At 39.6% G+C, this 25,394-nt stretch overlaps 2 protein-coding genes across 14 annotated transcripts in view; one reads left to right on the plus strand and one right to left on the minus strand.

Annotated features, from left to right (window-relative positions):
• Window positions 1-25,394, plus strand: part of tsnare1 (T-SNARE Domain Containing 1) — a 292,734-nt gene that overhangs the window by 183,532 nt on the left and 83,808 nt on the right. For 5 of the 11 annotated variants that reach the window (XM_082551056.1, XM_082551053.1, XM_082551057.1 and 2 more), the window contains exon 9: window positions 11,162-11,234. The exons of 3 other annotated variants lie outside the window; for them this stretch is intronic. In XM_082551056.1, coding sequence (XP_082407182.1) covers window positions 11,162-11,234 — 73 coding nt within the window. Of the gene's footprint in view, window positions 1-11,161; window positions 11,235-19,284; window positions 19,539-20,575; window positions 20,675-25,394 lie in introns of those variants that run through there. 3 more of the 11 variants (XR_014279539.1, XR_014279540.1, XM_082551054.1) reach the window with 3 other exon arrangements.
• Window positions 11,585-15,337, minus strand: LOC309716584 (uncharacterized protein). Of its 3 annotated transcripts, none has more exons than XM_082550457.1 (4): window positions 14,993-15,337; window positions 14,045-14,116; window positions 13,363-13,464; window positions 11,585-13,189 (listed from the first exon to the last, which is right to left on the minus strand). In XM_082550457.1, the coding sequence occupies exons 2-4, from the start codon at window positions 14,075-14,077 to the stop codon at window positions 12,884-12,886; spliced, it is 441 nt and encodes a 146-aa protein (XP_082406583.1). In that variant the 5' UTR covers window positions 14,078-14,116; window positions 14,993-15,337; the 3' UTR covers window positions 11,585-12,883. The 3 variants fall into 3 exon arrangements, with proteins under 3 accessions (XP_082406583.1, XP_082406584.1, XP_082406585.1); XM_082550458.1 differs by having other exon boundaries at window positions 14,329-15,337; XM_082550459.1 differs by lacking the exon at window positions 14,993-15,337 and adding an exon at window positions 14,653-14,662 and having other exon boundaries at window positions 14,045-14,118.

Raw genomic sequence — 25,394 nt, forward strand, 5'->3', positions numbered from 1 at the left:
TCTGAGAGAATTTGGTTTATTAGCAAAAACAGCTGTTATTAACCTCCACCATCAAAAGTGCATTGATTTTCCTGTCTTTATACACTGATGTTTCTAGCATGATGGCAGATCATCTAGTGTGGGTCAACAGATAAAAAGAAGATTGCTCTCTATGAAATCTGTTTGCGTCTCACTGCACACATTTAATTCCTTTTAACATTTTTCCATTACTGTAAAATTGGGAATCAGAATAACACGATAACTGTCGCAGCAGATAAACCGTGGTATTATTCCTGATATACAGTGAAAATGCCATACAACAACAAAACACATTCAAATATTTCAACTGGTTCTGACATGTTGCTGAAATTGATTCAACTACTGATGAGAAAAGCCCTTTAAATAATATACAGATAGATAATATAGAAAATATGATATGATATTTCATTAAATTTTAATTAAATTATAATAAGTAGGTCATTACATTAAAAAAAATCTAACAATTCCAATTATTTTCTCTTTTTTTTAAATTAACTGTCATAACTACATTCACCACAACTGAACAATTACATATTTAAAATAAGACTATACAGTTAAGACTGTTGTAAGGATTGGCAACTCAAAAAACCTTGAAATAGTTGAAATGACATGGCACTAAAAAAGAAAATACATTAGAAATCAGATTCATGATGTACGTCCGCAAAGTCAGAAGGCGACAGAAAATTCCACATCAATCTTTGTGGTGTCTTTCAATGGGCCCACCATACACAAAAAGAGGATTTCTTTAAAGATTTTTTTGTATATATATACTAGAAATTGAATTTGCTTATCTTTCAGTTAAGTACAAAATTCTACTCTACATACCTTCAAGGAATCTCACACTTCCACCAAAGTCAGTCAGATGAATGAATGCTGAATGATGAAGTTAACCTCTGTGCCCACAAGTATTAAGTTCTACCATCATCTGTTCTCTGTTTAAGCTGATTTGATCAAGTGTAGACACGGGGTACTGATAAGTGCTGGTCATGCATTAGAAACTTTTTGGGATGGGTAACTTTAACTGTTCTGGGTGCTGAGCATACCCACAGTTATTTCCACAGCAATCTGGCCAGCAGTTACCATAATGTTAAGTGTTGGTGTGAGCCAAAATGCTGGGTGAACAGATGGACAGATCTGCTGATTCTAGGCCCATTGCTTGTGTAGAGAAGCTCTTGAACAGTGACAGGAGTGAAAATCATTTGTTGCCTTCATCCTTTTGTTCTGAAAAAAAAAAATCACACAAGGGGAAGCAGATTGAGCCTAAGCAGACTCCAACGTCTGTCTTTAATATTTCAGCTTGGTCTCCTTGTTGACCTTCAGGTCCTGCTGCTGGCATTCACATTGTTCAGGGATGTCTAGTCCTTGGGCTACTGCCAAAGGCAAGACATGATTTTACATTTATAAACAGTTTATTTAGTCACAGCGAAAAAAATAGAGATGTCTCTCATGGACTAAATGTTGTAAAAAGGTCATTTTTTTCCCCTCTTCCTCCCCCCTTTTCTCACCAGCAGGCGTGCACGTAAATCTGCTTAACAGTTTTTCTGCTGCGGCAATGACACTGTGTCCTGTTGCCCAATGCCTTTAGACTCGGGTGGTAGATGTGGAGAGAGTTTCATATCAGCATTAAGCACACGTATCAAAGACAGTGAGAGTGGGATAGGCAGGGATGTTTTAGTGTCACAGAAAATACCAGATCCACTATTTGTCCTTCATCTAAGCTACTTGTATCTTCAATATCTTTACATAACAGTGCTTCTTACAATCCACCTGATGATTATGTCTTATTGGCGTAACTCTTTTTACTCAGAAGTCAGCTTTAGCTGACTGGAGAAACAAACTCATTGGGCCAAAATTCCTTTAGTCTTGTTCAAAACATAAGAATTGGAGTGAAATTTGAGACTCCATTTAAAGACGAGTGGATCCCTTTAGTTTATTTTTTGACAAGTAAACAACATATAGTTTTTCCTCAAGATCCATAACCAAATAAAGTCATCCAAATAATGTTGGTCTTTTAGCAGAGACACATAAACGTATTAGTTTTGACAGTGTTTTAAATGAATTCATAAAAACTTTAACTCCTACTAAAATTAACATCCCATAAAAATACTGAAATTTTCTCTCATCGAAATGGACATTTTTCTCCAGCTCCATATATACTGGTCAGCTACAAAATTTTAGCCTGATCAACAGTTTAAAACCACTTGAAAAAAGGCAAAAAAAAAAATCATATTTTGCATGGTTGGACCTTAACAAGGTTCCAAGTTCAGCTTCAACATGCAACAAGAAGAAATGGGAGTGAGACAAAACATTTTTTGAGCGTGCAATTTATTGAAAACAATGCCTAAACTGAAACAGGCTGGTTTACAGCGAGCCAGCCATTTTGATCAATACAGATCTTATACAGTCAAAACAAGCCACTATCAGCAAAAATGCATCTGCACTGGATGAACTGGGTAATGAACAGATCCAAAACAGATCCAGAAATGATAGGATCCAAAATGTATCTGGGTTAGTATCTGCACCACACACATTTAGACTGACTGGTATTCCTCTGAAAAATCGACTTTAATCATTAGCTAACACATGTATTAGCAAGCTAATGCTACCAAGCTTGTGTTTGTTACGCATGCCTTGCAGATGCAGTTGTACAAATGTATAATTCCTCAAATAAATGCAAACACACTTGATAAAACTAGCTATAAAAATCTGGGGGGGACTATAACCCCAGAGTAAACACAGGCAGCTTTCTCTTTTAAATTCATCCAATCTGGCACCAAAGTGTTGCAATTTCTTTAAAATTTTACATGCAATGGAACAGTGCACATGTGGATTGTTGATATTTAATACAAATATCTGAAATTATTACTAAACTGAGGTAATTTAGATTGTGGAATCATATTATCCGTGTTGTAGTAATGCTAATCTAGTATGCTTTAAAAGTGCCTGCATTGTCCCCCAGTCATTCCAGGAATATTTCCTCTTATATATCTGTATTTGTTCTTTCAGGATTCTAAGCAGAGGACCAACATTACACACAGCACTGATGAAGTCTTTACTGTCCTACATTTAGCAGATTTTTTTTTTAGATGCACATGTTAAACTGCTAATTGATATAAATACTCCAAAATACAGAATAGCTCCTGTGAACCTCCCACATTACATGTCAGATATAACATCTCAAATATAAAAATTTGTAACATAAGATTTTTTGTTTTGCTTTGGTTGCTACATGCCTATCATAATTGTTAAAAATATTTATTCAACATAAACACAAAGAACAGTAATTATCGACAGTTAATTATGTCCTACCCCATATGGAAAAGAAATAGTAAAAACTTATAAAAGACTTGCATAAGATGTGGCCTACTTCATATAGTGAATCATAGAAGGCTTATATGATTGACTCATGAAAGTGGCCACTTTCATATATTGTTTTAGTAAGTATCCAAAACATACAAGTTTCATTTATATAATTTTTCAAGGGATCTTATATCTGTTTTCACTCTTGTATGCTTTTCATACAAGTTTCACACAAGACAGATACAAACTTTATAAGATTTATATATCTTTTCCATATGGGACGACATATTTGCAACACTGAAACACATTTAGTCTGGAATAGGAACAGACAAAAGTGAGTTACATGACAAGGATGTGACATAATCAAATACCACTACTCTAATTTTAACCATGTTACCATACCATTTTTGATTAAATAATCATAAATCTAGGCAGCACGGTGGCACGGTGGTTAGCACTGTTGCCGCACAGCAAGAAGATCCTGAGTTCAATTCCACCATCAGGCCGGGGTCTTTCTGTGTGGAGTTTGCATGTTCTCCCCGTGTTTGCGTGGGTTCCCTCCGGGTACTCCGGCTTCCTCCCACCGTCCAAAAACATGCAGCTTGTGGGGATAGGTTAATTGGAAAATCCAAATTGCCATTAGGTGTGAATGTGCGAGTGAATGTGAGTGCGAATGGTTGTCTGTCCCTGTGTGTTGGCCCTGCGACAGACTGGCGACCTGTCCAGGGTGTACCCCGCCTCTTGCCCTATGACAGCTGGGATAGGCTCCAGCGCCCCCCGCGACCCTGAAAAGGATAAGCGGAAGCGAATGGATGGATGGATGGATGGATGGATAATCATAAATCTAACTAATTGCTCACAAGCGTCTAATCTGTTGCCTTTGTGAATGGTTTAAGAACAGTGTATTTGAGCAAAGACTTGAAAATATATACCGAAATGACTAAATAGCATCTGACTATTGAAGCGTTAAGGTATTGTAGATATTTAAAGTTGCGTAAATTAACATGTTAACTCTTAACTGAAATTGAATGAGTATTCAATATGAGGACTTATTTTTCAAGAATTTATTAAAAATATATCTTTTTAAATCTATGTTTTGGGGTTCTTGAGTACTGGTGACAGGATTGTGCCAAGCATAGCACACAAAACCTAAAATATGTCACAAGGCTCATCTAAACTGATTTCTCGAATATGACAATGAGTTCATTGTAATCAAACACTCCAGGGGAGCAACTTTGTGAAGTGGTGATGATTTGCCTCATGTATATGAGGCCAGAAAAAAAGCAAGATGTACCTAATAAAGTGTCTCTGAATTTGTATAGTAAACAAACTGTTATTGTTACTGTTGTGAACCCTCACATCTAACATAGCTAAAGTTTCAAATAATAAGAAGTGATGCTTCTTCTAAGCCGCCACACCGAAGCACACAATCACTGTGTAGAAGACGATAAAGACACAATTCAGGTGAATTGAGGTAATATACTGGAGAAGTCTACAGGTTTCACATTAGATATGTAAAACCCAAAAATCATAAAAGCTACATTTGGAATCAGGGCACTTCTCAGGGCCACACGACCTCTCCTGATGTAGTGAGGGTGGAGGTAAAGAGGTCCATCTTTCTCAGCATGGAACGCTCATTTGCTGATGTTACGAAAACAAGACTTGTTTTGAACCATCTTCTCTCTGTGTTGATAGGATAACTCGTCAGTAACCATCTGAATGCAAGTACTCCTCCCTCTCACTGTATGTATCTACAGCATCTAAATTAATGTTGTTGGAACACTTACCTCTGTTGTTGTTCTCTTTGAGACTTAATCTGATAAGATGTCTGGATTTTTACATTAAAATGCTTTGTTGCTTTATCTGAGTTCATTTAAGGTCTCAGACTTATCTATCTACAGGGCTGATTGGGAGCGTGAAGTCACACCAAACTGCTCAGCTTGTGAATTGTGAGTTGGTCAGCGAGAACAAAAGGAATCAGAAATGACAAGCGTTGACAGAGAACAATGACTAATGTGCCTGCGGAGAGTAGATACGTCATCAAATGCTGCCAAATCACAACTGACATGACAGAGTCTGCTGATGTGCTCCGTAAACCAGACTACACCTGACAAAATGCAACTGACACTCTAAAACATAATAATGTAACACTGGTCTGGTTGGCTCGTAGTGCAGCCATGAAAATGTGGCCATCTTACAACATTAGTTTGAATAAGAAATAACAGAAGTTATTGAAGCTTTTAATAAGAATAAATTCTCATGGTTACATGTTTTGGAAGAATAAATTAAAATGGTGCTTTTGACCGCGTTAGACAACATATAAAAGCTAGATGTAGCCGATCATTGTCTTTGGACAGGACATTTTAAGGCCTCAACATTAGCATTTTGGTTACTGCCATGATGTTTTTTTTAGACGTAAGACTTGACCGTAACAAAATGGTGTTATCAAGTTTAAGTCACAGTCTATGTCCAAGAATTGTATAGCTGCAATGCGCAAACGCAGGTGTAGCCCAGCTAGGAAAAAAGAGCAGTGGAAAGTAGTTTTTGTGGTGTATGATGTAAACAATTTATTCATTTCTTTCTTTTTTTTATTTAAAGGAAGATGTGGACAAATAAGATTATCTGTTGTCGTTTAACTTGGCCAATCAGCAATGAGCTCCCAGTGACCCTTGCTGATTGGCCTTGATCGCATGACTTTCTGTAGTTGCCATTTCGTTCCTGTTCATACAATGCCATGTGCCAGAGAAACTAATGTTCCCGAAGTCGAATTGCTAGGAGTTGCAAGCGAATCTGCTGCAGTTTTTTTTGGTCGGTCAGAGTTTCACCCTGTCATCGATCAGGTTTTTTTTGTTATCTGATAAAAGGATGACTCGACAGACCGACCCAGTCTGAAGCAAGCCCTCATTGAGGAGCAGCGATTCCACAGTTCCAGTTAACTGGATGGCGAGCCAACCCAAAAGTTAACAGGATTTGCTGAGGTTTTATTGAAGCCAAAGTTTAGTTCCCATTGAAGCTTCAGATACCTGCAGGACTACGAACTTTCTTCCTTCATCGGAGTGTGGTAACGTTAAACAAACTGAACGGGCCCCAATGATCCATCAGTTACCAGACATTATTCACTCATACATTTGACTCAGAGAAAGCTGTATGCACGCACTTTTATTTAGTTTGTTATTTTGGGGTGAAATATTTTGTATTTTAATTTATTGCTTTCATTACATTTGTTGCAGCTGCCGTGTGTCTAATATAACAAATTTGTGAACAGTCTACTGTGGTGTGGTCTCTCCTTATTGGTGTTTATACCTTGGGCTCCTGTCGATCCTAGATTTTCTGATACTGGCTAGTAGGAGTTCGGTCATTCTTTCGTAAGTTGGGTTACACAGGCACCTGCTGCTTCTGTGCCAGACTCTTAAATTGTAATGGGACAGTGGGCATTTTAACACAGGAGTCTTTGGAGAATGACTCTTTTTTTGGGGAGTGGCCATGAGAGGAACGGCAGTTTATGGCACGAAATAGTAGACTTCTTTATTCATAATTTTGGGTTGGTGTTAAGTAAAAACTCATGAAATACTACAATCAAATACTAGTAACAGGGTAAAATCAGAGGGGTGACATAATAGTTAAAAAAAGAAAATGATAGAAATGAAAAAGCAACACCTTCTTTTCTGTCCATTCATTTCTTTTTCAACAACAGAAAGAAACAAGAATCCCAGTACAGTCAGACTGACATTGTTGGTGTTGATAAAATGTTTTGCCTGTTGATAATGTATGAAACATCCAGTGGTCCTCTGGTTAAACAGTAATTGAGAAAAGGTCCATAATGGCTCATTAACATTCATAAGAGTGAGATTATGTCCCGTAAATATTCAACAAAGTTAAAGTCACAGAATGTTGATCTCTTTTTCCTTGTTACCCTGACAGAAAAAATGAATATATGCAATGTAAACATTTCTTCAAAACACATTTGCCTGGTTGGCTGTGAGGTTGGAATTAAACATTATTTAGGGGGCAGGTATAGCTTCTCAGTGAAATCCAAGCTGGTTTATTTGAATATACAACCAAGTTCTATACTCAAGTTATAGGTGTTCATTTGTTCTCTTCATATTTAGCACCACTTTGACAGCGCTGCATTTGAAAGTGTTGGATTTTAAAGCCTTGCATCACATTTTATCCAGGATCCAGAACAATGCATTTTGCATAATGCAAGCAAAGGCTTTAGGGTTATTTTCACAGACTGGACAGAGGTGTAAAATTGGTCAGTCAGTTCTCCCACTAAAAGTCAAATTTTGTTCTTCCTTGAAGAATATTAATTTGTTGTAAAATACTAAGTATAGTATAGAACACTTATAATCACGTACAGAACTATAATCAACTGCTCTTAACCTCTCCAAAAACATTACAAATGAACTTATCTGTCACAAAGAGTACTGATCCTTAACACAGTGTTAGGTGTTGTAATTTACACTGACAGAAAATGTCACAAATAATTCCTAATAGTTGGGCCAACCTGAGACCTTTCAATAACCATGTTATAACTTGAATGTAGTCACATAAGTAGACAACATATGACAACGTGTCCTCACAGTAGTTCGATTGCATTCAGATCACGTTCAGATTCTAGTGGAGGCGCCACTTTAGCTTGGGAATGTACTGAGAGACTCCTTTCTCAGCGAGGTCTCGCTCTGATTGCTACACTCACATTTGGCCAAAAGAAGCAAACTAAGTGGGAGAGAGCACTTCAGAGTTCCAAGTAACTTCTCTGAGCAAAAAAGGTGTGAAAACGCCTTAAATCTCCCAGACGCCTCTTCAGAGGTCGTGTCATCTATCGGCACACCCCCTCCTCATAGCTGACTTGCATGCCTAATCGGTTCTTATTACTGATGCTGGTTCGCCTTTAAAAGGCTGACATGAGAACACTGCTGTGCCATACTTCCCTCTGCAGGCACTAGAGGAAACCTCTCATAACTGCCCTGCAGTGAAAGATGGAAAGACATGTTTGTGTGTACACTGCTAGCCGCTGCAAACTGCAGTCATCCTGGGAGAATCAAACCTTATCTAGCTACTTTGCTGTCATATATTGGACTATAAATTACCTTCATCTTGATAATACCTTGAAAGAATCAAACTGTGAAGAGCAATTAAATACAAAACAGAAACAGACTAGAATAATCACACAAGAGACCAACTCTGATGCTGATTTCTGTGTGGATAAATAGAACAATATCTTGGTAACACAAGCATGAAAGTATCGAAAAAGAAGAGTCCCTTTTTCCATCCTCTATCAGATGATCTGCAAGTTGCAAAGCTGTGGATTGAGCTGCAATCTCTCTCACAAGTGTTCATATCAGCTGCTATCAGAAACATCTTTATGACTGGAGAAATGCAAGGCATGCAGTTCTAATGACTGAGGTGTCAATCAGATGCTGCCGGCAGGGTTGTTGTGACTATTTTATCTTGGCCTCAAGTTTGTGTTTTTGCTGCCTCGGCAGAGGCCCCAGTGTCAGATGAAACTGATGTCTGAATTGTGGTCTGACATTTTAGTTGCATGAAAATATACAGACCCTCAGAGCCTTTCGTTTATTCAAGTATGTTCTTTTTATCAGTCATACACAATAACAAGAGCAGCAGGATTGACAGACAGTGTCAGAGGACCAGCAGAGGTGAGCTCTGGAAGTGAGGATTAGTCTGATTCTTTGGCTATCATCATAAAGAATTGTGGCATGTAGCAAAAGTTCACTGACATTTTATTGATCCCTATACAGCAAGCTCGGTTTTTGCATGTGCGCCACAGTGGGAGGTAAGGTCAGGGTGAGCTGTAGAGCACTGCCCCATGGAGCTGGTGCAAATTTAGAGTGAATTACTCAAAAACTGGTGTCCTTTCAGTTTTCCTTGACTTTGATGAATAACATTGTGTACAGACGGAAAATGTGTCATAGAAAGAAAATTCAGCTGAACTGGCACAAATGCTAATGCACTAGGGCTCTCTAGGATGTCATTATAGAAGAGCAAACAGGATAAAATGCCCTTTAAGGTGCCCACACAAAGGAGAAAACATACAGTAGTCTATATGGTTGTCTTAGGTCTTGGTCAGTCAGAAATGGAGGGCTCTGTAGAAAGCCCCTATATATGATGGAATGCAGTGTCCTCGTAGTTGCACTTAGTGGAAAAAAATATCTCCATAACCTCTGAAAAGCAAGAAAGCACGATGATGTGCATTTAAATGAAGAGCTTTGTTATAACTGAATGAGGTGGACGTTTGGATGCTTAAGTAACTTCATTTTAACCATCTAAACTTGGAAGCCTGAACCACCTCAGCTGGCTCCTTTCAATGTGGGGGAGTATCAGAGCTGGCTATCAGAATGTCCTTTTTGTTGTTGCAAGTCTTGGAAAAAAGGCAACAAACAAATCATCCTAATGAACATCCATGTTGGCTGGTTCCTAGCCTGATGCCAGTATCCAGTGGCTTCTGGATTGCTCATGAGAAGAATTTGAAGCACATGAAATATGGAAAAGGGCACAGTGTTGGCTCCAAGCCTGGCCACCCACTCAGCCCTCAGGCAGGGGTCCACTGCACCCACCCACCCACGGTCGCCCCAACCCACCTGGGTGTGTACGTGTGTGTGTGTCCCCCCGTCTGTCTATGTCTATTCGCAACACAGTGTTTGCTAAATTGGTTACACACTGTTCTGTCATTATGATAAAATGAGCCCTGATTGCCCAATGCTTTGCCAGGTAAAATAAATTTATTATTCTATTACAGGGTGATGGACAGGGTTGCCTCAAGATAAATGCAAAAAGTCTTTAGCATCACAAGCTTTGCCAGGGGCCATTTTTGCTCCATTCAAATGGTTTTTGCCAAGTGGCAGGATGGCTGCCAGTTTCCACAGCAAACTCCGCCACCTGTGATGGATGGCCCAGTGGGTTAGGCTACACAAACGCAGCTGTGATTGCACGGTGCCATAATGGAGGAAAAGGGGGGGACCTGCGAGCATGAGATAGACAGAGGTTTTATAAGCTTTCATATTGCTTTGAGCTGAAACATTGAGAGCAGATTCAAAGCTCTGAGACTGTGGAGAATTAGCTGCGGTCAGCCATAGCTGCACCAGTTCGCTCTGTGCCTTGACAGTGGAATAATTGAACAAAAACTTTGAACTGCATTTTTTTTTTTTTACTTTTGGACAAGCCAAGCACAAAACATTTAGGATTAGACACAAATCCACTGTCAATTAAAGGGACAGGGAAATTGAATTAGAATTGCATTTTCTATAGAAATCCTTCATAGCTGCACAACTATGAGCAAAACATTTAAGGATGACAAAAAGCCACTACAGTTTCCTACAATTTTTTGTTGACATAATATCAGTCAAAACTGGCTTCAATTGATCTCTGTCCATCTGAAACCATGAACCATCCTTTCTACTACTTCTTTGATCGATCAGGATTGATCAGGGTGATAAAGAATATGCAAATCCCACCTTTGCACTTTAGAGTCTTTTTTATTAGATAAAAATAAAAAATAAAAAAAATGTAGTGAAATGAAATAATGTTATGTTATTCTGTTACATATTCTGTTTCTGTAATTAAGCCTGACTGCCTGCTCACATATGCAAGATGACTTTGTGCATTATTCAATATTGATAATACTTTGCATTTAGTTTAAGTAATAAAGATGATAACATCTAATAAGACCAAACAGTGTAAATATGGACAATAATATTATTAATAAATGAATAATAATAACCTTACTTTTCAAGCTATAATCTTTGTCCTATGTGCACATTGTCTCTCATGGACTGATATGTACGGAGGACTAACATGAGCATTCACTGTGATTTCTCCATAGAGAGACATGCTGGATGTCAGTCAAATCATGAAGGATCTGGCCAGCATGGTTCATGAACAAGGAGATGCAATAGGTAAGATGCTGCCCCATCTTGTTGTGTATGCCTTGAATTTTTACACTGCCGACTCTAATTTATTACAGATAACCTTTTGTGGGCTCATTTTAATATGATGTGCTTGACTAATGCCCTAAGCTTGAACGTTCTGCTGGGCAAAACAAACTTTTTAACCTCCACCTCCCTGCCACACTGACAAATTTTCTGATGAGAAGCAAAAAGATGTGGGTTTAAAAACCACAACAGTGCAGAGTGTTTGAGAAAATCCATTTAGACACCCTGATATCTATAAACGGCTCTCCACTCCCTGCAGTGATGTAGACTTGGCAAAAAGAATGAAACTTAGCACACAGATATACACTGTAAAAACTGTGACTAGAGGTTACTTAAAAAAGTTATGGCAACAAAGTGACACTTGAAATAATTAAGTAGATTTTAATTTCAAAAGATTTATGTAAAATGTAGAGAAAATGTTAATTAAATTCAAATAGAAAACAAAAGTAGATATTAATAGAATTAAACTGTAAATATGTGTTGGATTTAGGGTCAAAATCTCAAACTGAAGGTTGAAATTGCCCAACTTTACCAAAAAAAATAATTGATATGAAATAAGTCTCTGAGAAAAATTACTTTGAATTTACTAACTATCTGGCAAAGGTTTAGTAAAAACTTCCTAAAATATCCATTACAAAGAAATGAAATCTTCTTGTTTTTTCAGTAAAACTCAAATTGGATTCAATAATTTTCCAAATAAACCTTAAAAATAATGACTGAATAATAAGAGAAAATGAAATGAATTTTACTTATTTTCTGAGTAAAATGAATCAATTTCACAAAGAAAACATCAAAACAGTAATTTGTTTTATTGTGGAAAATAAAACACAGTAATTTATAATATAACATTTTTCTGCTCGTATACACTGAATTCTCATCAACAATCTCCTGATCTCCTAAATACATTCCTCTGCTGTAAATTTGTTTTAGTGTCATAAACAGTTTATCACACAGCTTTGTGTACAGAGCAACAGCAACATAAACTGCATGAATGTAAACCAGTTTTGTAAAAAAGAAATTAATCTTTAGACTGTAATATCAACATGAACCTGAAATTTGAATATCCTTTACCGTTTCCTTTATCTCTGTTACTTATTTATGATTGACAAACAAAAACTTTAGTTTGTCAATCTTTTGTTAAATTGAATCACTCAATATAATTGTAGAACAAAGGTTTTTCACTCATGTACATGGAATATCAATAATGTAAATCAACCTTTTATCCCAATTTGGATGTTTAACCTGAGAAAATCTAAGACACATGTAAGAGGAAGTAACATTTCTACAGCTACAGGACTGCACTTCTGTTAAATTTTAAAGTTGTTTTAAACCAATGTTTTATAGTAACATACACTATAAACAAAGAAAAGCTTCACTAGTGATTCCTCCAATTTGCTGCCTTTCAAACAGAATATTCCTAAGAAACTTGTAGGTAATAAAAAACAAAATTAAAATGAAGAGCACAAATACAGCCTGACACATTGCAGGTCATTTGGGTAAGATATGAATAAGATGAAATTAACTTAAAAACTGAAAAGATAGCTGCATCTAACAAAGACAAACCAAAGGTTTTCAGTGAGCTTACTTCCCTTTCATTCTTTCAGAGTCCTCGTTTAAGCCAATAACTTGTTCTTGAGGCTGTTCACTTTTGGTGAGAGCTTAGCACAATCCAGTTCAAGGAAAAGTTTCTGGAATACTTCCAAGGTGTATTTTAGCTCTTTGGGATAGGCAAGATCGACTGCATATGTCAATCCAACCAGCATTGCGCATGCTCTTGGAAAATTGCCCAGAGCAGGCATAACTCTCACACCCTCCAGCACAATGCCAATGTCATCCTCCTCAGATCCAACAGCCTTGATTTTGTAGATTTTCATCCTCTGTTCAGAAAGATCTTGTGACACACCATCCTCATCAGCATCCTGAAACAACAAACACATGGGTTTTCTGACTGTAGTTGCACACATGAAATATTTCCTGGACACATCCTGTAGCTGAATGACAAATAAAACATGATAATGCCTCAAATTATTTGAAACTTGACAAACACATATGAATAACAAAAACAGAATAATGTTTCTACTTCAACACTTACACTGTACTCTTTGATCAGTTGATCAATGGACTCCCCAAGGTACACCATCAAGCACTGAATAACCAGATTTCTGGTTATGTTATTGCTAGGATTGCTTGGTGACTGAAAATGAGCAAGAATTCCAAAAATTACCATCAGATAAGTGACCATTTATTAAGACAAAACTGTGAGAATTGGCAGTATTAAAAAAAACTGTTAAATATCAAATTATCATCACATGGAGCATTATGTGCGATAATTAGCTGATGTTAATGCACATGCCTGGGTGCTGACAGTCAACACAAAGGTATTGTCAACATGCTTGACAGGTTCAATCTTTAAATGTGTCGTTTTAGTAAATTACATTAATTTAGTCATTTAGTTTTTTTATCTAATTTAGTTTATGTTAGTCAGAAAGGGTTTTTCCTTCTTGGGACAAAACAAAAACCCAGCAATACCTGTACTTGTGTTTTTTTGTTTGTTTGTTTGTTTGTTTTTTTTACTAAGAATAGACATGTATTTAAAATACAATTAAAACATGAAACCCATAATTGTGTTGTTAATTATATCAGTGACGTCCTGGCGTCCTCTTGCACTGACAAAAACATGCAAACAAATTAGTGGAGCTGTGCACCATGCAAATGAAATTTGACAAAAAAATTCTTTAAATAAAATTCCAAGCTGAAATGTCTGTGGAAAATACCTTGGCTATGATAGCCTGCAACTTCAATCCCATGCTGATCAGGTGAATTTAAGTTGAGGGATCTTCCATTACCTGAAAGGAAAGCAACATTATCATTTTTGACGTTTAGTCAGCTGTGTAAAACCCAAGGAGGAACCCACCCGGGGGATTAATAAAGTTTTATTTTATCTAATCTAATCTAATAACTTTAATCTCAGCCAAACCGATTTACTCACGAACAAATAAAACACTGAAAAAAACCAAACAATAACATTTTTAGGTTGTCTAAGTGACTTATACATTACGTTTAAACTGAGTAGCGAAACCCCGCGGTGATCTGAAAATGATGTGCCGGGAGTTGTGCCGTTCTCAGCGGCTTCAGTGACCCTCGAGCTCCCGGCTTGCTATCGAGCTGGTGGGTAGCAGATGCTCCGAAAACGTCGAAGCACTTTTGCAAACATGCGATATCTTGATAAACCGAGCAGATATTTGATGTTTACACAGCTACTTTCGCGCCTGAAAATATGTTAAAAGTTTATTTTGTGACCCAGAAAGATTACTAAGAGTAATTTTAAAACTTAGTAGCGGCCGCCATTATTGGAAACTGGAGTTCGAAAAACTGACTGTGGCTGACAAAATCACTCACAACTGACCGCAAAACCTTTTCATGAACTTTTAAACGTGGATGAAAGACGTTAAAACTCATCGGAATATACCGTTGATATTTTTTAATACGGTAAAACATGTGGTTAGTTAAAGCTGTTCAGTAACACAGTCGTGAAGGCTTGGAAAGTGACCTTGTGCTAGCAGTCCACTAACTGCCATTTGTGTAAAAATACGATACTATCATTACAGTGATGATTATTAATAAAATTTCGACGTATCATACTGTTTAAAACCTTTACTCAAAACCGATATACGTTATTGTTTAAACCGTGTCTTATATTTGAACAAATTAAGAAGTCTTACCTCTGACAAAATGGAGACGTCCACTCATGAAGCGCGTGTGTCCTGCACGTGGCACAAAGGATTATGGGCGGAAGTGTACAATGATTAAAATGAAAATGCTTTCATCAGTTAAATCTATTAGATTTCTTAAATTTTTTTAGTACTCAAACATTTTTTTTAAATCTACTCAACAAACCATTGCTGAATTTACCCCAAACAAAACTGTGTAAATTTAAATAACTGAACATCTCAAAATTGTTGAATTTTGCTTAGATTTGATTAAAACTACTCATACACGTTTTTACTGAGTAATAATTACTATTACTCTCCTATTAGATTCTAATTAACCCCAATCACAGTTTTTACAGTGTAGGACAGATATAAAGGCTTTTCTGCTGGGTCACAAATGTGCCATCAGCTATGTCTGGCTCCGTCATGAGCATTCACTGGGGAATTAGCTTTTACTTGGTGTCAGCCATATGGGAAAAAGGGGCATACCTGAAAAATGTAGGTGTGATTTTGGCTTTAGATCAAATCTAACTTGAAGTGAAAGGCAGATGACTTTCCAAGTTAAGGTTACTGTGTTGAGCCGTGGTCGGTGTAGCATAGGGCTGGGTATCGTCACTGATTTCTATAGCTGGTTTAATTCTGATTCACTAGGTCTGGATTTGATTTGATTTGATTGAATTTGGACTCAGTCAGAAATATTATTTTAAATAAATATTAATTGACAATTTATCAGTACATATCCATATTTTTATATTTGTGTATAAAAACAAAGCTTGTGAGACTTCATCAGAGGTTTAAGCATCACAGCAGATGCCTTTGTGTCAAAGTAACTGAGGATAAAACACAAAAAAACATGAAGGAGATTTTTCTGGTCTGGCTTTTTATAGTGGATAGGCTTAAAAATATTCTGCAGCAGATCAAAAACTGAAGAAAACCATGAATCAACTCATGAACATTACCTGATGCTGCTGAAAGAAAAGCAAAAAGTTACAGCGTAAACTTAAAGAAGTTTTATTAGAGACACAGCTAAGAGTTTTGAAATTTGGCATCATTTACAAAAATGTTAATTTCTTCTGTATTAAACAGAAGAAGTTAGGCTTTCTTGTCAGAGGTCATTTTGTAAAAACAAAAACGCAGCGGCTGACTGCTGAGTAATAAGCAAGCAAATAATGTAGAAAACAGAGATTTTTGATGGTTAACCGGTTTCACTGAGAGAGAGAGAGGGAGCTGTGCAGAAAGTGCGATTTTAATCGTGGTGGAAGCCAAACAGCCAAAGTAAGAGGGAATTTATTTCTGTGTTTTTCAACCATGACGTGTAGTTTCATCTTCTTTTGCTGGTGGTTCAGTGAAGGCCCGACAGCATTAACCTCTAATTTCAACTCGCATAATGACGGGAAGAACTATTGTTTAAAATTATTGTTCAAAAAATTGCCAGTACAGGAATAGCCCTAAAGAATGTAGCCTCATGGGCAGTGTAGTCCAGATGTAAGTAAGCTATTAAGACTCGACTGTACACCGTGTTCGTGTTTTCCTCCGAAACAATAAGTTCTGTTGCAGCAGCCTTTCAACTCCTCTCTCTGTCTCTCCCTAGAAAAGTTGAGCCAGACAACAAAGTAAAGCTAGTTTTCAGCTACGAGCCCGACATGAACCCGACGTATTAGCCAGAGGTCCCTTTACTACGGTTCAGAGCCGCGGACCTGTTTTATATACGCGTTTTCTATGTCCACTCTACTGTTACTCGTTTTATATTAAGATTTAAAAATCTAGTTGTATGGCCAGTAACCTTCAGTAAAAGTAATAAATCACACAGCAATAGTAGATTCATGTAGTTGTAAAAAGTTTGATAATATATTAAGTAATCCTGAGTATTCAGAATACGTTACTCTCATTGAGTAACGTAACGGAATGCGTTACAAAATACATTTTGGGGCATGTAATCTGTAATCTGTAGTGGAATACATTTTTAAAAGTAACCTTCCCAACACTGTTTAATGGCTAGACTGAAGGCTTCTAAGAGGACAGACCTCAAAAACACTTGGTGACAACTGGATCAGTTGAATCAAAGCAGGATTTGACAGACAAAAATTAGCACACCATCAAGTCTTGCACTAGTGATGGACAAGCAATTTTGTCTAAAGAATTTCTAAAATTTCTCTGTCTAAACAAGGTCATAGTGTCAGAGGATGCATAGCGTCTATAAAGACATACTTTGTAATGGAAAAAGTTTTATTTACTGATGAATCCTATTTTGTGGTTCGTGGTAGTAATGGAAGGTTGTTTGCAAGGAGACTGACTGAAGAGAGAAACCACACAACAATGTATCAAACCCACAGTAAAACACTGTGAAGACATCTCAAGGTATCTCTGTGGAGAAGGATTCATATTCATAACTCAAAGATATGAAGAACCATTTCAACCCAGACCTGTTTATTATGGACTTGTTAAACGTCACCACAAACCCACTGAAGATTTTGTCAAAAAGATAAACATTCCTGATCTCAGGAAAAACACAACAGTGCTGACCATAACTATTGCTAGCTTTATTTAAACACACACACACACAAACACAGGATGATACTTCAGTGTCTCAAAATACTCAGGATTAGTTGCATTGCTTTATGGAGTAAAAGCTGTGGGTACGTAATGGGGTTGTGGGTGTGTGATGAAGTTTCCTAGGAAGAATGGGAAGCAATAACTTGTGCTAATTGCTACCTTTTTGTTACAGAGTGCCCTTTTGTTTGCTACCTTCAATCAGGCTAATGTAGATACCCTTTAAATACCCTTTAGAGTCAGGATGACTAAAACTGGCTTATCCTAACTGCAAGAATGGATAATAAAATGTTTTTGTTTTTGTTTTCTTCGTTGTTTGCCCTTTTCTCCAATGTACTAGTCTTAAGTAGGCTTGCTAAAATGTAGAGATATAAATGATGCGCCAAATTCAAAACTGTTTTTTAAGGGTAATTTTTCTCTGTTCTGTCATTATTTTATTATCTGTGAACTTTGCAAAATAAGCAAGAAAGCTGATCCCACTAAAGGTGGAAACAACAAACTTCACCACTTGAGGATTAAACTGCCATTTCATACAGCAGGAATGTAAGGTGGATATACTAGCAGCTAGTGATGTGTAACCCAAAGTAAACAAATGACTCAACCAGCTTCTCTGGAGTATTCACTGGCGCTCCATTTGACAGGGAGACCAGGGTAGATGAAAATTATTGATGTGGGTACATAGTGGTAAAGCTTCAAGCAACTTATTAAAAAATGCTGAGCCAAAATGCAAGGTCCTGAGTAGAAAATATTTATCAATTCATGATTTAGTATGTTACATTATTATACAAATGAACCCCACCATCAGGAAAATGAACCATAATTTGATTTAAATGGACTAAACACCACAGATGTGAAAACACCTGTGAGAGGTTTAGTGTTACACACTCAATTTTTTGATATTTCATTGTAAAGCATCCTGGTACTTGTCCAGCTGTTCCTGTGGCTATTTGTCATGCAATTATGCACTCAAAACAGTGAGTATAAGTATTGTAATAGCCACAATTACAAACTGTATACACAAAAAGAAAAAAATGCTAATATTAGCACCGTTCAACTAACTATGTTAGCATGGTACTAACAGAGGCACAGGGTGATAATTTTTGTCTAGCTAAAAAAAGCAGGGAAAAACACCTTGGAGTATCTTTTTGTAAGACCAGACTAATGAAGGTACTTTAGGACTTTATTTATCTGGGTGTGATTGTATGGGTTTTCTCATCCAAGAAGCTTCTTTGGTTCAACTGGTGGAGTCCAAAACAGTTGGAGGTAATAAACCGCTAGTGGCGGGTGTCATCTTGGAGCTGGCCCTAAGGGTCGTCAGCACAGTGTTGATCATGTTGTCACATGAGACATGACGAGGAGAGAAAACGTGGGTCATTCCCATCACTGGGCCCACAGGTGAAACCTCTGTGAGACAAGATGTGAGTTATTATGGTCACCTGAGGCCAAATGTGAATGGGAGTTGAAACGCCTGAAATGGATCGCAGGACTGCACTGTTGGTGGGTGATAGCAGCTACAGTAGACGTCGATGGCGCCCTTCACTTGTATCTTAAATCATGTGTCTTCTCTGCCCAAAATATAAACACTGGCATCCTGGAAGGAGTGTCATAATCTTAAAATGCAGGTGTAAAGCTGTGTTGTTTCCTGTTTGTAGAGAGGAGAGCTGTTTGTCTTATGTAGAGATCTAATCACTTCTCGCTGCACTGCACCGCATACACTGTGTTGTTTTGCTTGTGTTTGGGTGTTTTGTCCTTAGAGTGAACCAGTTCATAGGCTCACCTCCAGGAAACAAGAGAACAACCTCCACTGGGCATTTTAATACATAGGACCCTCCAACAGTTGGTCTGCGACTGAATGAATGAGGTGCAAAATGTGCAGAAGTCCAGTTGCCTTTTTTTCAAGCTGTTAAGACGACCATAACCCGGCTGACAGAGACCCTAGACCAGGTATGTCGAACTCCAGGCCTCGAGGGCCGGTGTCCTGCAGGTTTTAGATGTGTCCTTGATTGAACACAGCTGATTTAAATGGCTAAGTTACCTCCTCAACATGGTCGTGTCCAAATTCATGGGCTGCATCCTCCTGAGGACCCGGCCTTCGCGGTCTACGTGGGCCGGGTCCTCAGAACGTCTGGTAGGCCGGAAGTAAACGGCCGTGAAATTGGACGGTCTAGCCTTCTGATTAGCGTCACCGCTGTCTCGGTGGAGTTTAATAAACTCAGCCGTCTGCTCCTTGCTATCTAAAATATAACGGGACACTGGCGTAAATTCTCGACTGTCTCATACTTCTGTTTAATCAGTTTTCTGTTTGACGTTTAGTCAGCTGTGTAAAAACCAAGGAGGAACCCACCCGGGGGATTAATAAAGTTTTATTTTATTTTATCTAATCTAATAACTTTAATCTCAGCCAAATCGATTTACTCACGAACAAACAAAACACTGAAAAAAGCCCAACAATAACATTTTTAGGTTGTCTAAGTGACTTATATATTACGTTTAACCCGAGCAGCGAAAGTCCACGGTGATCTGAAAATGATGTGCCAGGAGTTGTGCCGTTCTCGGCCGCATCAGTAACCCTCGAGCTCCCGACGAGCTATCGAGCTGGTGGGTAGCAGACGCCTCCGAAAACGTCGAAGCACTTTTGCAAATATGCGATATCTTGATAAACCGAGCAGATATTTGATGTTTACACAGCTACTTTCTCGCCTGGAAATATGTTAAAAGTTTATTTTGTGACCCAGAAAGATTAGTATGAGTAATTTTAAAACTTAGTAGCGGCCGCCATTGTTGGAAACTGGAGTTTGGCTGGGCCGCGCTATGAATTCTGGGATATGGTGGGCCACGAAGGACACACCCGACCCATCCTTCAAATTCGGGGAAAAGGAGGACGCATTTGTTGGCTGCATTCGGAGGAGTCTACGAATTTGGACAACCTTCGGCGCGTCGCTGTGACGTAATCGGTCTACAAATGTGGCCTCAGGAGGATGCAGCCCATGAATTTGGACCCGAAGTTTGCCAGAGGCCTGGTAATGAACTAATCATTTGATTCAGGTGTGTTCACCCAGGGTGAGATCTAAAACCTGCAGGACACCGGCACTGGAGGCCTGGAGTTTGACACCCCTGCCCTAGGCAAACAACATCCTCAAACAGGTAAATAAGCTAGATACATACCAGTAGATACATACATAACCCTGTAAACATGTTTAATTATGCTGTAAAATTTGCCATTTTAATGTGGAAGTACTGCATCTTTTCACGCTGTACATTGGCGTCACTTTGTTGTCCTAGAAGAAGTCCAACATAACTAGTGTATAGAGGACAGCTGTAAAAGTACCATCAGTCACATTCTCCTCTTTCAAATGTTAACTGTACATCAGCCCTCACTCAGATAAAGAATAAACTGAACACTTCCTTCTGTCACGTCTAATACTTTTATCTGTTTGCAAATTCTGCCACATCTCATGCATTTGCATGTGAAAGACTGTGGATGTAGTATTTTGGACATGGTAGAGGAACACAGTGTGATTCTACCTAAATGAGTGAAGGAAGAAATAGAAGAGAATACTGTGGAAGACTGCAGAGTTCACAGGCATTATACCAAAGCAGACATCCTATCTGACCACCACAGAGCCAGGCAATAATGGACCTGTCCCCATTAAAAGAGATGCACTGAAATTGCCCTGACCTGTTTTTTTTCTTGGTGTAGTGGCAAATAGAAATAATATTTGATTGTGTTGTAAAGGCATTTGTGGAAAAAGCAGGTAGCACAAAGAAAAGAACTGGCTAAAAAAAGGAAGGATTAGCACTTTCACGGCCTATTCATGCGGGCTACTCTGGCACACTACTTAAAAGAGCATCAGTTTATACACATGAAAACAGTACTTTCTTTTTATATACAAGATCTGTGTTTGTTTGGTATTTCCAGAGCCTTTGTATGGTAAGAGTGGCATCAGCGGGGATTCAGAACGTGTAGTTATCATATGGATTCACATTCACAGTTCCCAGAACTGCTTAATGAGCAATTAGAAGATGTGACTATAGACAGAAAGAATTAAGTTTTTCAATAATTAGAAGTCAATAAGTGCATTGATTTGGATTTTTATAGCACAGCAAAGTGTATGAATTTACATCTTTGTATGTATATATATATATATTAGGGGTGAAACGATACTCGTATCGATATTGAACCGTTCGATACGGTGCTTTCGGTTCGGTACGCATATGTATCGAACAATACAAAATTTTTAATTTATTTTATCAACTTTCCTTCTGACGATGCTGTCTGTGTTGAGCGCTCAGTGGATTTGCACTCGACAGTGCAGCCTAGGCGGAGTAGTCGAACGCAGATTCACAGCTCTCCTTGCAACATGGCAAATTGAACCTCCCCCACCCTCGTTCAGATCTGGCGTTTGGAACTATTTTGGTTTTCATGTGACGTATGACTCTGAAGGTAAGCGCGTCATGGACTAAAGTAAAACAGTATGTTGGATGTGCCATGCAATGCTCAATTACATGGGTGGGAGCTAGTGTGTTAGCGCAGTTAGCTCGTTAACGTGTTGGCTGTCCAGCCCCATGCACGGGGCGATCCACTGTAGCTCGTTAACGGAGATTTGCCGTGTTGTGGCATTAACGTCATTTCAGATTAACGCTGACAGCACTAGTGGGAACACAACGAATATGACTGAACATTTACGCCGACATCATCCTAGTGCAAAGACAAGTGGAAGCAGACAAAAACAACAAGCACGCATGCTACAAACTTTACCCGAGTCATTTAGACAGCCATTAGCACGTGATTCTCCTTATGGGGACCTGATATGTTTAATATGCTGCTGAGAATATAGCCCAGAAGAAGCGTATAGTATAGCTTTTATTTTGGAAAGAGCCTTTTCACTGTAATAAACTCTCTTTTCCAAAGATGAGTGATTCCTCAATCAGATACAGGGCTCGCAAAATTGCTAGCCCGACGCCCCGGGTCTAACGATTTTTCCAGTCGGGCTTCCAAAATCTATCTCTGCCCTGCCCGTCGGCCTACCGTAGGAAGGAAAAATATATGTCAATGCTTTTGCATTCTTTCGGAAATGTAGCTGGGTAATTATGTCATTGGCATCGGTGAGCCACTGTCAATATGTGACATATTGAAATCGCGTTTGAATTTGCGCTTGTTTTTTGCTTTCACTTTGCAATCGTGCTAACTGTGTATAGAGAGCGACAGCACTGATCTGTGAATGATGATAATTGGCACACCAATTCCTCTGACATCGTCTTATCAATCGTTAGCTTACTATGCAAGCATGACAAGTGAAATCTCCTGCAGCAAGCTTAAACATGTGAGAGGCTGATCTCGCAGAGAATCGCTGAGCGTTATGTGGGTGCGTGTGTAAAAGTAGCAGAATATATATTTTAGTTCTGCTGGGCCAAATAAGACAGGTCAGGGTGAAGAAGTGACAGCCAAAGAAAAGCTTACCACAAAACGGAAAAGTTATGACGAATCAGACTATAAGGCAAAAAGAAAGTGCAGCTTTATCATGGACAAAATAATTTCTGTGGCTGCAATATGACGAGCTAAATAACCAGGGGTGCACATAAGTGGTCCGCAGGTGCGCATCCGCTGTCAAAATAAAAAACGCGCACAAGATAAGAAGTTGCAAGGCGTGCTTGCGTACATAAGATTTTCAGGAGGAGGACAGACATTTGTTTAGAACTCTTAAAGATGTCGAAGAAGCAAGCTCCTTTAAGCAATTACTGTGATGTTCCTCCACCTCCAAAGAAATGTCAGAAGGAGTCCGAACCACAAAAGAAGCACGTATTCTCGGAAAAGTAGTTGCAGGAGGTGAGCTGGCTTCAAACAAATGATGAATGCACAGAGATGTGGTGCGGAGTGTGCCGTGAAAATTTAATAAATGACAAATTAAAAAGGCATGAACATTTTTTTTGTATCAAAAAAATATCGAACCGTGACACCAAAGTATCGAACCGAACCGTGAATTTTCTGTATCGTTGCACCCCTAATGTGTGTGTATATATATATATATATATATTTATACACACACATATATAGACCTCCCGCAGGCCCACCACCTGCAGGAGGCGCGGTAGGGGTTGGGTGCATTGTGTACCAGGCAGCGGCCAGGAGCGGAGGCCCTGGCGGACTGATCCCCAGCTACCAAGACTGGGAATTGGGACATGGAATGTCACCTCTCTGGTGGGGAAGGAGCCTGAGTTAGTGTGTGAGGTTGAGAGGTACCGGCTAGATATAGTCGGGCTCACCTCTACGCATGGCTCGGGCTCTGGAACCAGTCTCCTGGAGAGGGGCTGGACTCTCCTGGAGAGGGGGCGGGGCGGTATGGGGTGGGTATTCTAATATCCCCTCGGCTTGGTGCCTGTACGTTGGGGTTCTTCCCGGTGGATGAGAGGGTTTGTTCCCTGCACCTTAGGGTCGGGGAATGGGTCCTGACTGTCATCTGCGCTTATGTGCCGAGTAGCAGTTCAGAGTACCCAGCCTTCTTAGAGTCCCTGGGTGGAGTGCTGGAGGGTGCTCCACCTGGAGACTATGTTGTCCTACTGGGAGACTTCAATGCTAACTTGGGTAACGACAGCGAGACCTGGAGGGGCGTGATTGGGAGGAACGGCCTCCCTGATCTGAACCTGAGCAGTGTTTTGTTATTGGACTTCTGTGTAACTCACAGTTTGGCCATAACGACCACCTCAAACATAAGAGTGTCCATAAGTGCATGTGGCACCAGGACGCTCTAGGCCGCAGGTCGATGATCGATTTTGTAATCGTATCACCAGACCTGCGACCATATGTTCTGGACACTCGCGTAAAGAGAGGGGCTGAGCTGTCAACTGATCACCACCTGGTGGTGAGTTGGATCAGCTGGCGGGGGAGGACGCTGGACAGACCTGGTGCACCTAAACGCATAGTGAGGGTGTGCTGGGAATGCCTAGCAGAGGCCTTAGTCCGTGAGATCTTCAACACACACCTCCGGCAGAGCTTCAACAGCATTCTGAGGGAGGCTGGGGACATTGAGTCCGAATGGACCATGTTCAGCATCTCCATTGCTGAAGCTGCTGCATTGAGCTGCGGCCGCAAGGTGGTTGGTGCCTGTCGTGGTGGTAACCCCTGAACCAAATGGTGGACACCAGAGGTGAAGGGGGCCACCAGGTTGAGGAGGAGTTCTATCGGGCTTGGTTAGCCTGTGGGCTTTGGAGGCAGCTGAAAGGTACCGACAGGCCAAGCGGAATGCGGCTCGGGCAGTGGCTGAAGCAAAAACTCGGGTGTGGGAGGAGTTCGGAGAGGCTATGGAAAAAGACTTTCGGACAGCCATGAAGAGATTCTGGCAAACCATATCTCATCTCAGGAGGGGAAAGCGGTGCTCTACCTGCACTGTGTATAGTGCTGGCGGAGCACTGCTGACTTCGACTTGAGGGCACACGGGAGTTTACCCAACCAGTCTACATGTGTTTTGTGGACTTGGAAAAGGCATTCAACCGTGTCCCTCGGGGTGTCCTGTGGGAGGTGCTACGGGAGTATGGGGTGTCTGGCCCATTGCTACGGGCCATCCGATCCCTATACAACCGTTGCAAGAGCTTGGTACGCATTGCCGGCGATAAGTCGGACTCGTTCACGGTGGATGATGGGCTCCGCCAGGCCAGTCCTTTGTCACCGATTCTGTTCATAATTTTTATGGACAGGATTTCTAGGCGCAGCCAAGTGGCGGAGGGCTTTCACTTCCGTGGCCTCAGAATCTCATCTCTGCCTTTCGCGGATGATGTGGTTCTTTTGGCTTCATCGGGTGATGGCCAAGTGTGAGCAGCGGGAATGAGGATCAGCACCTCCAAATCTGAGGCTATGGTTCTCAGTAGG

The sequence above is a fragment of the Aulonocara stuartgranti genome (genome assembly GCF_965226115.1).
Source record: "Aulonocara stuartgranti genome assembly, chromosome: 11".
Taxonomy (NCBI): domain Eukaryota; kingdom Metazoa; phylum Chordata; class Actinopteri; order Cichliformes; family Cichlidae; genus Aulonocara; species Aulonocara stuartgranti.

Excerpts from the sequence above, each read along its gene's own strand:
- LOC309716584 (XM_082550457.1), bottom strand. The coding sequence starts at position 14,077 with ATGGGATTGAAGTTGCAGGCTATCATAGCCAAG. Across the intron at positions 13,465-14,044 it reads TGCAGGCTATCATAGCCAAG|TCACCAAGCAATCCTAGCAA; the intron begins GTATTTTCCACA and ends GCTCATTTTCAG. Across the intron at positions 13,190-13,362 it reads AACTGATCAAAGAGTACAGT|GATGCTGATGAGGATGGTGT; the intron begins GTAAGTGTTGAA and ends TTGTTGTTTCAG.